The sequence below is a fragment of the Vespa velutina genome, chromosome 2, assembly GCF_912470025.1.
Source record: "Vespa velutina chromosome 2, iVesVel2.1, whole genome shotgun sequence".
Classification (NCBI taxonomy): Eukaryota; Metazoa; Arthropoda; class Insecta; order Hymenoptera; family Vespidae; genus Vespa; species Vespa velutina.
In genome coordinates, this window is record NC_062189.1 from 2,051,420 (window position 1) to 2,066,597 (window position 15,178).

At 29.9% G+C, this 15,178-nt stretch overlaps 1 protein-coding gene across 4 annotated transcripts; it reads left to right on the top strand.

Moving 5' to 3' along the window:
* The first annotated feature begins 165 nt into the window (after positions 1-165).
* Positions 166-14,773, top strand: LOC124957960 (serine/arginine repetitive matrix protein 2). Of its 4 annotated transcripts, none has more exons than XM_047515575.1 (10): positions 166-346; positions 936-1,186; positions 1,541-1,645; positions 6,527-6,808; positions 8,665-8,790; positions 8,907-8,985; positions 9,829-9,884; positions 9,972-12,089; positions 12,238-12,411; positions 13,985-14,773. In XM_047515575.1, exons 2-10 carry the CDS (start codon positions 957-959, stop codon positions 14,133-14,135), a joined length of 3,321 nt encoding a protein of 1,106 aa, XP_047371531.1. In that variant the 5' UTR covers positions 166-346; positions 936-956; the 3' UTR covers positions 14,136-14,773. The 4 variants fall into 4 exon arrangements, with proteins under 4 accessions (XP_047371531.1, XP_047371533.1, XP_047371532.1 ...); XM_047515577.1 differs by lacking the exon at positions 13,985-14,773 and adding an exon at positions 12,906-13,534 and having other exon boundaries at positions 167-346; XM_047515576.1 differs by lacking the exons at positions 166-346; positions 936-1,186; positions 1,541-1,645 and adding an exon at positions 3,490-4,853.
* The last annotated feature ends 405 nt before the right edge of the window (positions 14,774-15,178 follow it).

Consider the following 15,178-nt stretch of genomic DNA (forward strand, 5'->3'; position numbering starts at 1 on the left):
AAAAAAGAAAAGAAGAAAAAACCAGAAAAGAAAAAAACATTAAATATGATATGTTAGATACATAGTATTAGTTAGAATTAATCCTAATACAAAATATTTCTTGAACGTAGAATAATGGATGACATGCGCATAAAATAACATAGCTTGACATATAACGCCACCATACGTTGAAATTCGGTAATAATCGTGTAATAACGGCAACGCTATAGAAAACGTGGAGTGTTATTCGCGCTTTAATTTAGGGATTGACCGTTGAATTTTAGTTTACCTGAGTTGTTTATGATATAGACAGAATTGAAGATATTCTAAGTGATTTCTATGCAATAAATTGGATCAAGTTTGAAACGTGAGTTCTAAAGAATGTATTTGCGTCAGAAGCTATTCGATCAATAATTTGCGTTTGCTTTATTCTAACCTATCGTTTGTCCTCTGTTCTTCACATTATATGTAATTTCTTTTTATATCACTTTTTCTACTATTTAATAGTTGCAATTATTATTTCCAAGCAATTTCATTTATTGACTTTATAGGTTAAGTATAAATCTATAGAAAAGTAAATCTAAATATTTTCTCTTTTTTCTTTCTTTCTTTCTTTTTTTTTTTTTTTTTTTTTTCTCAAGATATATAGCATATTTTTGATTAATGGAATCTCTATTCGTGACACACATAACTTTAATATTGAATAGAGTTCAATGAGGAGAACATTTTAATAATATTTATTGATAATATTCAAATACTGATATAGTTGTATAGATTATAATCGGAAAATGTAGAATTTTTGTTGATCATAAAATCGAATATTTAAGAAAACCAAAAATTAAAAAAAAAAAAAAAGAAAATAAATTAAATCTTTAAAATAATTAATCATTAATATTTACTTTTAATCACTGATATATTACATAATAGATAGATGATAAACGATTTTTATTACTTAGAACTTGCAGTTATTACATAAAATGTATAATGGTATTGGTCTTCAAACACCCCGTGGATCTGGAACCAATGGACATGTTCAAAGAAACTGGGCTATTATACGCAAAACAAAGGATAAAGTTAATTATAAAACTGATGAAGGAAAGATAGAACAAATAAATAAACAACCTAATAAGGAGATTCTTGATCATGTCAGAAAGCGAAAAGTTGAAGTTAAATGTGCCGAATTAGCAGATATTTTGGAAGAACAAGGGTAGATATATTTTTATGCTCTTTGTTATTATACTTATTTCTTATTTATTTATATTCATATATAATAATTCATATGATACTATTGATGAAATGAAATTAAACAAAAAATTTTGCTTTATATAATAATTTTTATTACCATAGTTTTATGTGGTTAAAAAAAAAAAAAAAAAAAAAAAAACCTATATAGTACTTTGTTGCTATTTTGCAATTTTTTAATTTAATTCTTTGTATTTACAAATATCATTGAGTTAAAATTTTGCCTATAGATGTCAGATGTTATATTAATTAAGAATTTAATATATACCTACAATTGGCAGAATAAATTTAATTATTTTTATAAAATTCGTTTTTACAGATTCACAACCGAGGAAGTAACAAAGAAAGTGGAATCTTATCGTTCAATGTTAATGGGTACAGAAATGAAGACAAGTGCACCACGTGATGAATTTGGCCGCATAAAGTAAAGTTTATTATTATACATATATATTTTTTTACTATTCCAATTATTTTTTGTTAACTACTTGAAAAAGTTTGTCATAGTTTTAAATGGTAACTTTATGAGAATTGCATGAACATATTCACGATTGCTCAACATAACTTTTGAAAGGTTTCTTTCCAAGGCCTATCTCATATGAATATACTTCATTATAGAATTCACATTTGATTCATTTCTCTGTCACAAGATATTATTGCAATTGGATTACGATTGCATTATTCATATAAATGTCAATTATATTAATGCAGAATTAATATATACTTTCTAAGAAAATCTATAATCAATGAATCATATAAAAATTCATAATCAATTACAATGAATCATTTATAAATTTTTGTGGAAATAAGAAAGATATTTATTCGATTATTTGTTAATGAAAATTTACTGTGATACAATTTTGTAGAATAATTAATAGAGTAGCATTTGGATTTGATATATTTGATCAAGAGTAGGAAACTTTCTCTTTCTCTTTTTCTCTTTCTCTCTTTGTCTTTCTCTCTCTCTCCCTCTCTGTTATGCAAGTAATAATAGATTAATTAATTAGTTAAAATTGAAAGATTGTCAAAGGGTGTATACACCCATTCTTCCTTCCTTCCTCGGTTAGGTCATATCGACCTACCCTATAGCGCCGGCGCTAATAACGAGAAGGAAGGGGGAGATGAGAGAGATGGGTGGTGTAGAGAAGACGGTAGTTGGAGGGATGCGCGAGAGACGACGGTACACGAGTTTATTCTAGCATCATTCGACGAATGCTATCTCAGTGCAAGAATGGACCGCGACGATGCGACGCTATGCGTCAAGAAATATCCACAAAACCATCGTAGAAACATCGAAAATTGAAAGGATCAAAAAACAAAGACAGAAAGAAAAATAAACATAATGTAATCGTGAAATTAACGTAAAATCACAAAAGTCTTCCATTACTATATACATATATATATATATATATATATTGTCGACGTATATCTATATATCTCTCTCTCTATATATATATATATATAGATACATAACATACATACATATACATATACATATATAAATATACTTACGTACACATTAGATATTAAGTGGTAAGATTGTGTTGGGAAGTGTAACGTTAGATTTCTAACATACGTGCCAACGAAAGTGATATTTCAAATGTGAACAGAAACATCTCTTCAAAATCGTATATATGAAAAAGAAATAAATAAATAAATAAAAAAAATATATATATATAAAACAAAACAAAATTTTTTCAAGAAAATTCGTTCTTGACAAAATTAAAATAACCAGTGGGGAAGAATGCAATAATCAACATATATCATTATCTAAGAATGATTTTCATTGGATAAAAAGGAAGAGAAGAATATTTCAAAGAGAATTTGAAAATAAAGAAAACATATGAAGAAGAGGAGAGAATACAATACGTCGATATATGAACATATAGATGATGATGATGATAATGAATAATCTCAATGTTCCAGATATCCGAAAATAAAGGATACGACAATAGCTAGCGTGCCTGATCCAAAGTCTTCCTTATTATTTAAGCGGATGATCTCGATGATCAAATGTTCACATGTATGCGTATAATTAAAACGTATACATATTTATATATTATATATATATATATATAATATATATAATATAGATATATATACATGAATCAATGTATATCTATAAAATATTCTTATAAGATTGTATGTATAATAGACATACATATACACACACATATATATATATATATATATATATATATATATATATATAAAGAAAAGAAATATGTACTGTATGAGAATCATTATGAATAACAATAATGTTAAAAGGAAGAAATATATATGAGAAAAAATAAGATAGCAAAGATATACAAATTATTAATTGAGAAAAATACGTGATTCATACAAAAATATATATATATATATTATTGGAAGAATAAAAGAAACATAAATGAGCATTACACATACTAACGTTTCCGGCATTCTCACCAAATAATTGTTCTACCCAACGAAAGCAAGAAGATTTCGTATACAAAAGGCTTTCTTGGAACTCTGTGTGTTTGTGTGATGTGTGTGCGTGTATGCGTGCGCGCGCGCGCGCGCGTATGTAAAGGATGAGTACAATAAAGGAAGGAAAAGCATTACGTTCGCTATCCTATTCACAGTCTTGTTACTCGTCTGAACTATTGCAAATGCCTTTCACATCAAGGTGGGATTCATTTCTATGTGTGCTACAATTGTGTCTTCTTCATCATCTTCATCATCTTGATTATCTTAAAGATTCGAATGAGGGCGCATATTCCTTTTTTTTTCTTTTTTTAATTTTAATCTTCTAAAATTGAGATTATATTGTCGAAGATCAATTATTTTCAACGAATTGAAAAGACGAATTTAAGAAATCCATGTGTATTGAACACAAATATATAAATATTAAGAAAAAGAAAAAAAAAAGAAAAGTACAAAAACCTTTCAAAGAAGAAATGAAGAATTGAGAAAAAAATCATCATCTAAGGACTTGAACGAGAAAGTTATTTCCTTTTTTTTTTTTGTTTTTTTATTATTATTATTATTATTATTATTATTATTATTATTATTATTATTTTTAAATTATAATCACTTAAAATTGATATTGGTATAATCGAAGATCAATTATTTTCGACGAATTGAAAGGATGAATTTGAAGAGTCCATGTGCATTGAATATAAACATATAAATATTTAACAAAAAAGGAGGGATAGAAATTTTTGAAAGAAGAAATGAAGAAATAAAAATAATTATTTCAAAAGCACCATCGTCGCTACTGCTAGTCGTTCGAGAAAATTTGTTATATTTTTTTTTTTTTCCATTTTTTTTTATATTTATTTATTTTTTTTTTTTTTTTTTTATTTTTTATTTTTTTTATAACAATCGAAGGGAATGACTATGTCCACGACAACACCAACACCAACGCCAACGCAGAAGGTAGCTCGAGGACGAGGGCCGGCAGATGGTCGTGCTTTTTTCGAAACGTTATGGCGTGGTAATTTTTTCCTCGATCGACAGAAAGTTTTCAAACGCGGTCGTAAACGTAAACTGCAACAAGCTTTAAACGAGAAGAAACGTGCTCAATTACAAATGCGACAACATTGTTGTTGTTGTCAACGTATACAGCTTCATCTTCTTGCCGGACGAGGAAACAATGTTCGCTCTGTTGTTAGGTAAACTTGTAGCGGTCGTGTTCCATTGTTTTCGTTTATCATCATATTCATTATTATCATTATCATTGTTATTAGTGTTATTATTATTATTATTATTATTATTATTATTATTATTATTATTATTATTAGTATTTATTAATATTTATTAGAATGATAGAATTATTGAACATTTTTCTTGCCTTTTCTTTTTTTTTTCCCTGCATAATGTTCTAAATCTAAAATAAAGATTGTAATGCAATCTTTTCTTTTTCTTGTTTTTTTTCTTTTCGCTTTAAAATCTTGATATATTTAAAATAATTAATGTATAAAATTTGTGAGGAAAGAAAAACAAAAAAGAAAGAAACAAAAGGAAAGAAATAATATTCGATTGAAATATTTGATTTGATGAAAAAAGAATAAAAAGAGAATCATCGATCAATAAAAATTATTTTGCAATTTTTTATATTATGTATATAATATCAAAAATTGTGCGCGTGTATATATATATATATATATGTGTGTGTGTGTGTGTGTGTGTGTGTGTGTGTGTGTGTGTTTAATAAACACATAAATATTCGTATTTTTGTACTCGCATACAAATAAAAATTATTTCGACTTTTGAGATAAATTTTGATAATTAGAAAAAAGGAGAAAGAAAAAAAATTATACATAAAAATTTCAAACATGAAATTCGTTCAAGAGGAAAAGATTAAAAAGATTGAAAAGATGAAGAAAAAATAATTGTTTCTCTTTCATCGACTCTAATTTCGAATTTGTGTGTGTGTGTGTGTGTGTGATGAACGAATGGTGTGCGAAAGGGGATGGCGGAAAAAGTATCACCAGCTGGATTGTATTGATCCGTAGTCGAGCGAGTTGGCATAGGGGTGGCTCACGAACGCTCCCTTTTCTCCTCTCGCACCCCCTGCATCCCCATTCCCCTCTCTCGTCTCGGACTTCCTTCATCCCCACTCCTACTCCCACTCCGATCTAATCGTTCGAAGCTTTTCATTCCTCGCGAAGAAGAGAGACTGCACGGTGGTTCCTCGGCGTGTTCTACGCGCGCTCTCTCTCTCTCTCCCCCCCTATGTTATGTCATTTTTCCTCTTCCTCCTCCTCTTCCTTCTCTTCCTCTTTTTCCATCGCCACTACTTCTTTCTGCCTTTGCTACCAGTAACTTTAGTTATTGTTACTCATCGTCATCATTGGAATCTCTTTAATATCCAATTGTTTCATTTGATCCCACCCTCTCTTTCTCTCTCTTTCTTTCTCTCTCTCTCTCTCTCTCGTTTTCTTTGATTTTTTCCAGTTGAATAAATCGCCAGTGAATATTTCAATTAAAAAAAATAATTATAATAATAATAATAATAATAATAATAATAATAATAATAATAATAATAATAATAAAAGGAAATAGTTTATCAACGATGACTGTAAAAATTTCATCGCGGTAGGTCAATCCTTTATATTTAAGATCATGTCAGCCATTGTTGTTGCTCTTGTTGTTGTTTCTATTGTCTTTTTTCCTTCCACCTATTTTTCTTTTTTAATCATTATGATCGAAGTGTCGATATCGACAAATATTGACATTATTATTACTTCTTTTCTTTCCCTCCCCCTTTTTTTTTTTTTTTTTTTTTTTTTTTTAATTATTGTTTAATGAGAAAAAAATCTTACCATAAACATTAAAATTTCAGTGTTCGAGAAACACATCAGATAGCCGAGGCACAACAAGAAAAAAATGCTAAATTGCGGGAAGCCTTTGGAATATCAGAATTCTTCGTGGAAGGAAGTAGCCTAGATCCGGAAAGGCGGGCACGAGAAGCCGAGGCAAGAGCGGCGGCGAACAAGGTTTATGAATTAGTTCGCACTCCGAGCCCTGCTCCGGATACTACCTCTGCTCCGGAAAAGAAGAATAAAAGAAAACGTTCTGGTAGCACGTCCAAGAAGAAAAAGGGAAAGAAGCATAAAAAAGAAAGGTATAAAATAATGAACTGTGCAGAGGTCAATGGAGACTGGACTCGGATTTTTGCTATGTTTTATAATTAGATATGTACATACATATCTATACATGTTGTGTGTGTCTATATATATATACACATACATATATTGTGCGTATATACATATTATATATATATATATATATATATATATATATATATATATATATATATATATATATATGCATGTGAGGGAACAGGAAAAGAGAAAGAGAGAGAAAAGGAGTGAAAGAGTATATCTGTTCATATATGTTTATATATATATACACACACACATGCAAATAAATTTATTGGATTATATATTGAAACTATGCCGTCGTTAATTAATCGTAACGAAAAATATAAAAAAAGCTTTTGATCTTCTTTGTAATATCAACGCGATGGCATATACGAGTCGAGGCTCCAAGACTGCACAATCCATCTTCCTGTAGTTCCCCATTTTTCCTTAATTAATTATTCATTTATCGCAACTCCACTCGTTCATTTGCTTATTACACGTCTACTTATCGGATACTGAATCATTACTCGCCTACTATTTCATGCCCCATACAACTTTCTCTGTTTCAAACAGAACTAAGGAGGACTGAATGCCTATCTAGTAGGCTTAGTAGGTAAGTATGGACGTCGCGTACATTTACAGAACCAAAAAAAAAAAGCAAAGAAAAGAAAAGAAAAAAGAAATATTTCATTAGATAATATGCTATTTACCGCGAAATAAATTGTTAAATTTATTATATTTTCATTGAGTATTTAGGTCCTTTATAAATGTAGGCGCGATTAACTATTATTAATATTTCCATTTATTGCAATTTTTCTTAGAGGTAAATGTTTGTTGCATTTTCTTTATTCATGTTTTCCAATCAATAATAATATCTTCTCTTATCGTTCATTGATCTCAATTAATGATGATCAAAACAATATCATTCAAATATCATTGGCAAACATTTACCTGGCGTACAACACTAAGCACAGGTTTAATATAACGCACATTATGTTGCGTACATTCATGCATTTCTATCTTTGTTGTTGTTATCGATAAAGCTTGTTGTTAATGTCATCTCTCTATTTTTTTCTGACAAGTCCGTCCCTATCGATGGTTATCAAGGTAATGCTAATCCCATATTATATCAATACTCCTCATACTTTGTATACTTGTCTTTTGTAACTTTTTGAAAGATTTAGTTTTCTATAAAGAGGAGAAGAATTTTAAATATGTAATTATTTATAGCTTTTTTTTAATGTTTTAAAAGAAGCAATGAAAAAAACTAAATCTTTCAAAATAAAAAATACAAAAAAAAAAAAAAAAGATACTTATGTAGTCAATTCGTTAGCTATAGCCGGAACATTGTGACTTTCACCTGTGCATTTATCGTTGTTTTACGTCTTTTATTTGTTTTTCACTTGGAATTGCAGTGATATATTAATCTTTGCTGAAATAATTTATGAAAGATATTATTATACACTGCACTACCAAAGTTACGTAAGTTCGATTTTATTTTTCAATTTGGGACTATAACTCAATACTCAAAGAATTTTCTGTGTGAAATTTTATTGGCAATGTGTTCTCTCGATTATTAAAACAAAGCTATTCGCTGTTACATATGGTTAAAAGCATTAAGCGTGAGATAGCTTATGCAGTTAAAATGAAATACTCGTTTGACACACAAGTATATATATATATACTACAAAGGCTTTCTTTATTGTCAGCACAAGGTATGCACTTGTCGACAGGAAGACGCCCACTGCAAGAATTAATAAATATAAATATCATTTTTAAAAATTCATAACAATTATCTTTGGAGAATCTTTAGTCTAATGCAATACGAATTTCATAGGTCCGAATCTCCAAGGACGTCCAAGAAGAAAGAAAAAGCTAAGAAAAAGAAAAAGGAGAAAAAGCACAAAAAGGTAGAGGCCAGTTCTTCTGACAGTGAATCCAGCGATGATACCGAAGAGAGCTGGTAATTATTATATACAAGATTAAATTTATAATATCTCTCGTTTATATTAAACAAAATATAAATTTTCACATGGGAATTTGTAATAATGAAAAAATATTTAATATTGTGTTCCTTAGTTCGTCTGAAGCTGAATCAAAAAAGAAGAAAAAGAAGAAAAAAAAGAAAAACAAAGTTGAAGGAAAAGAAAAATCTGAGGTAAGAAATTATGTTGTAACATTAAAGACAAAAAAAAACAAAAAAAAAAAAAAATAGTATGTGCAAAATTTCCCCTGCTCTTTTTCTATAACGCACGCATGAATACGGATACACGATAAACGAGCAAACGCAGAAAGGTGAAGCATGTAATGCCACAGCATGCAATATTTTAGTTTGTTATATTGAATTAGTTGCGAATTCACATTAAACTATCCACATCTTTATGTTTATATTTATTTTCGAAACAAAATATACAAAATTCGCTCTATTTAATTATCTTAACATTTTATCTGATTTTTCAAGTTAACAGTCATTATTTCTAAGTATAAATCTCGGTATGTTTGTAATTATCAGCGCCATTTGACAGGATACATTCCCTAAGTGAGTACCAGATATGCCGCTACTCGTGTATTATACGTATTACAAATTTATTATTTGTACGAATCTGTACGAATTTTTATGATTGTTGTATATTTCACATATTCGTTTTGTAACAAGCACTATCTTATTATGCAATAATTTAGTTTAGGAAATTGCTTATTCTTGAACAACTACTCTTGTTATAAGATATATATATTTGTGTATGTTAATTTTCGTTTAAGCTATTATTAGCTTTTGATTCAGTATCGTTAATGTATTATTATCGATGTTCCAAGTTAGTCTATTAAAAGTAAACAAAAGAAAAAAAAACCTAGGAAAGAGAATAACATTAAGTCAATGATAAAGAAAAATATTAAAGACATAATAGGAATAAGCAGATTCCAAAAAATGAGCAGTTTGCATGATTGATGTAAGATAGTTACTTTAATAATTTTCATTAATATAAAATTTATTTTCTTATAGAAGAAAAAAGCAGCGCTAAAGAGGAAACATCAGTCAACGGATAGCTCTACAGACAAGTAAATAAAATAATTTTTATTAGTATTTTAATCAATTTCTTTCATGCATTTCATAGAGTTTATTATGTTACTTGAAATATATTTTAGTTCTCCAGAGAGGCCAAAGAAAAGAACGAAATATGATAAAGTTGTTGTAGAGAAGAATACGTTTGATGACGGTGAAAATGTTACAAAAGAATATCGAGTAAATAGATCTCCAAAAAAAGCAGTAGAAAGATCATCTCGCAATGAAACACCACCTATTAAGAAAAAGGAATCAGCTACAAAGAAAACTATTATTATAGATAAAAGGGACAAGTCACCACCGATTACACATAAAACCCCACCACCTAGACGTCATAGATCTCCATCCAGAGGTAGAGCAGACAGAGGAAGATCTCCAAGAAGATATTCGAGATCACGACGCGTAACATCTTCTCCGAGAAGAAGAAGGATTTCAAGGTCACCGCGACGTTACAATAGATTTTCTATTTCAAGAAGTAGAAGTCGTTCGAGATATGATCGTTATGGATCAAGACGTAGACTTTCTCCTATACATAGACGTAGGAGATCAGATTCTCGTAAAAGATCTAGATCTCCAAGAAGACCAAAAGAAAGGAGAGATAAATCGCAGGAACGTCGTAGAAGCCGTACTAGATCCAAGAGTAGATCTAGACGATCGTCTTTAAGTTATTCACCAGTACGGAAAAACCCGGAACGTTATAAGGATATATTAGAAGATAAGAAAAAGCGAGAACAAAAAAGAGATCGGGATGTTGTTAGACAAAAATCTCGATCAATATCGAAAGGTAGAAAAATACAAATGATTACACCGCGAGTAAGTTTGAGATCTTCTAGTGAAGATGAGGGTGATATAGCGGACGATGAACCGAAACAAGAAGATGAGGAAAAAATTAAGGAATTGAACACGTTGAAACGTTTGCAAAGTGGATTAGCTGCGAAGGCTAGAGAAACATTAGGGAAAAAGGTGATAAGTCCTGTAAAAGTTAAATTAGAAAAGAAAGAAGAATCGGTTTTCGATATAGCATTACCGGTGGAGCCACCAAAACTAACGGAAGACCCAACAAATTCTTCTTCTTCTTCCAAAGAAAAATTAATATCACCTGTACGGTTACTTCCTGTACAGTCACCAGTTTCCAGTCGATCACCTTCACCAGCATTACCATTGACTCGTGAAGAAGCTGCTATAAAAATTCGATCGCCTAGCGAATCACCACCTCTCTTGTCGCAAACACTATTGGATAAAACTAGTCCAAAGTCACCTGTTATGTCGGCAATTGTAACAACAATAATAACAACACCAACAACAGCAATAACAACAACAACAACAACAATAACAACAAAACAGTTCTCTTCGGGTTCCAGTAATTCTAAAAGGAGTTCTCCAATAATTGTCCAGAAACCTTCTCCAAAAAGTAATTCTTTGACGCATTCACCACCTATCACGACTTCTCACAAAGATGTTATAATAAAGTTAAGATCTCCAAGTGAGTCACCACCATCTTTACCAAGTGACACTATTAACAAATCCGACACAAGATCCCGATCTCCAAGTACATCGAAAAGAAATTCTCCAATACCTAGGAAACATTCTTTAAGAGAGAAATCATATTCCAGATCTCCGTCAAGATCATATACAAGGTCATTATCTTTGGAAAAGAAGTCTTCCAGATCACCGAGACATCGTTCAAGATCTTTATCCAGAAATAGATCGCGTTCGCGTGCTCGTAGCAAAAAATCAGTATCTCCAAAGCATAGGCCATCGAGATCTGGGTCTAGATCAAAGAAATCACCGAATTCTCTTCAAGCACATTCGAAAAGAATATCAAGGTCAAGATCTTCCTCTGGATCGAAACACTCCCCATCGAGATCCGCGTCAAGATCAAAGAAGTCACCTTCTCAATCCCCTGGAAAGTCAAGATCTAGAAGTAGAAGCATATCGTTGTCAAAAAGATCTAGAAGTTGTTCTTTATCGAAAAAATCCAGAAGTAGATCTCTGTCGAAGGAATCTAGAAGTTGTTCGGTAACTAAAAAATCAAGAAGTCGTTCTTTGTCCAAAAAATCGAGAAGTCGTTCAGCCTCAAAGAAATGCAGGAGTCGTTCGTTATCAAAAAAATCAAGAAGTCGATCTAGATCGGCCTCTAGGATGTCAAGAGAGAAAGAAAAACGAAGTAGAAGTAGAAGTACTTCTCGTTCTTCTGTCAGGTATGGATCTTTCGATATTTACATTGATATACTTTTTTGTATTGTCTGATGTGCCTATGCGTGTGTGCGTGTGCGTGTGCGTGTGCGTGCGCGTGTGTGTATGTGTATGTGTGTGTGTATGTAATTGATATAAACAAATTATGTTTAGTTCGGCAAGGCATAGTCGTCGCAGTTTTTCAAGTTCTACACGATCAACCAGCAGCGTTTCTAGTAGATCCTCGCGCTCAACTTCCAGCAGTTCGGGTTCTAGTAGATCCCGTTCACCGTCTATACCACGTCGTCATGGTTCGCCTAGTTTTCTTGATAGACGTCGTATTACAAGGTAAATCGTGTAATTAGAAAAATTCTTTTATTATAGCAATATGTTTACACACAAAATGCACCAAGGTAAATCTGTAATATCCCTTTTCATCAATTCTTGTAGAGTATATTGCTTATTATTTAGATTTTATTTTATTTATTTTTATTTTTATTTTTTATTTTTTATTTTTTCCTATCCCTCCGTTTTATCATTATCTCAGTCTTTTAAATTCGAAATTTCTTTTAAAACGTTTTACTACATTGTATTCATTAGCAAATATTGTATTTGAGAAATAAAATAGAAATCCTGAAAATATGTCAAGGGAATAAAAGCGAAATTTTTGTCTACAATTCTTTGCTGATCTCTTCTTTCTCTCTCTCTCTCTCTCTCTCTTTCTCTCTCTCTCTCTCTCTCTCTCTCTCTCTCTCTCTCTCTCTCTCTTATAAATATTTTTATTAAGTTATTATACATTAGGTAATTCTCTAATACTATTTTGTGTTTGTTATGTCAAACAGGGACAGATCGAGGGGCAGGCATAGAAGATAAAACTATGGCTACACTCAGACATTTGTTACTTTACTACACAGTTGACATAGCAATAATTTCATATTAGTCTTTTTTCTTTACGACAGAAAAAAACTTATTATGTGATTTCATTCAGAGTTCACAATTATTGGAACAGTATAATAATGATATATATATATTTGAGAATTCGCATAGCTTAACTTGATTATAATGCAAAACAAAAATATATTGAATTGTTTATTTAATACCGCTTTTAAAATATGTGTAAATGGAGTTGTTTCTCTATGAATTTAAATAGTTTTGATGTCGAGCACATTTTGTCTCCTCATTCATACAATGTCTATTGTCGAACGAAGTTAGACTAAATCAACAAAGTGTCCCAGTATTCGCATATATAAATTTTTTTTTTTTTTAACTAAATTATCATAATTTCGTTAATTTTTCTTTATATATATCTATATATACTCATTATTGACTTATAAATGTTATGTAGATGTAGCATGTGTGTATTTTCTTATAAGTTATTGTAAATTTAAATATTTACAGTAGAATTTGATTCTTTTTATTTTATTTTAAAGTCGATCACATAAAAATAAAATATTCATTTATTTTAGTCTAAGAGCTTCTTTTTAGTCCAATTATATTTTCACTGTGTTTATAAGTAGAAAAAAAAATATATATATATAGTTATAATTTTTGCAAGGTAAGTAACACATTTTTCTTTTGCATGATTCACTTTTGCAATTTGCATGACGTCGTTTCATAAGCATGCTCGCAAAAAACAATTTGATTGAAATAATAATTACGATTAAATGTTGAAACATATATATCTGACTACGTTAACAAAGTAATATGTATTAATACGATATATTATCAAGAACTATTCAATGATATTTCATTTATATTAATTGACCATTAGATATAATTTATCGTGAATATTTTTATGACATAACAATTGATATATATATCTATATATATATAATAAATATAATTCAGTTTCATTCAGAATTCATATTGGAGCTATATACGACCTCCTTTTTATCATGATACTTACACTCATTAATTTTAGTGCCAGGAAACGACCGATTCCATATCATCGACCAACTCCAACGCCGCCTTCATCACCAAGTAGTTCAGAGAGCAGTAGACACAGTAACTGGTCGAGTCAGAGTCATCGATCAAGCTGCTCTCCGAGTCGAAGTCCATCTTACACACGTTGAAACGTATTAATCGAATTGTCCTTAAAAGAGAACATGATGTTCCTTTCTATTATATCAAATTTGGAATAAGTTCATTTGTTTGTTTATAATAGCACATACCTAAGAGATTATCTATAGTTTATTACATATTTCATTCCAAATTTGATAGATATAGTTTTAATTCTTCATAAATTCTTTACGAACAAATTTGCTCTCCTTTAAATCTTCTAACTCGATAATACTCATCGATGGTTGCTCTCATCTCTTAAATATTATGAACTTAAGTATATTAGTATTATTCCCCTTCCGGATAACCGATCCTCTTTCCAAAAAAAAGAGATTATAGATCATATTTGTAGTCGATACGATGCATGCATTTTGGGAGAACAATACTATAAAGCACTTTGTATAGTAAACTAAAGTTAAGTTAATATAATATTTATTTTATTATAATTTATTCTCGAAAACGTATCAAATAACGTTTGGAAAGATGATATTTTAATAATAATGGTAATATGTGTAACTTATGGGACTTTTATAAAAAAAGAAAAGTGTTTAAGTTACATCCTTTAGATTTGAACTAATGGAATCTTTCTAAAAAAAAAAAGAAAAAAAAAAGAAAAAGAAAAAGAAAAGAAAAGAAACGATGTGTGTCCTAACACCATAAACTTTAACATTGTATAAGCAATATAAGAATAGGAGATTATATCATTGATACTGAACATCTTTACTCTAAGGATTTATATAATGATTTAATATTTATTATTTCTAAAGAAAAAAACAAACAATTCTCCATTTTAACTGATAATACTACGTATGTACATTTTAGTAATTACTTGATTGTGTAAAGTTGTTTGTTATACAAACACGTGCTAGTCAAATTTTATGTGTTTCTAGTGAGAAATAATGTTCTTAAAGTTCAACTTATTTGAAAAATGATCGTAAGTCACTTTTCCTGTGCAATGTTTTCCTGCCATTACTTGTATAAATAGATGTGCCTATTCTTTAGGAAGATTATTTCAGTTCTATTGTATTCAGTATAAATTACTTTTTATAAATATATA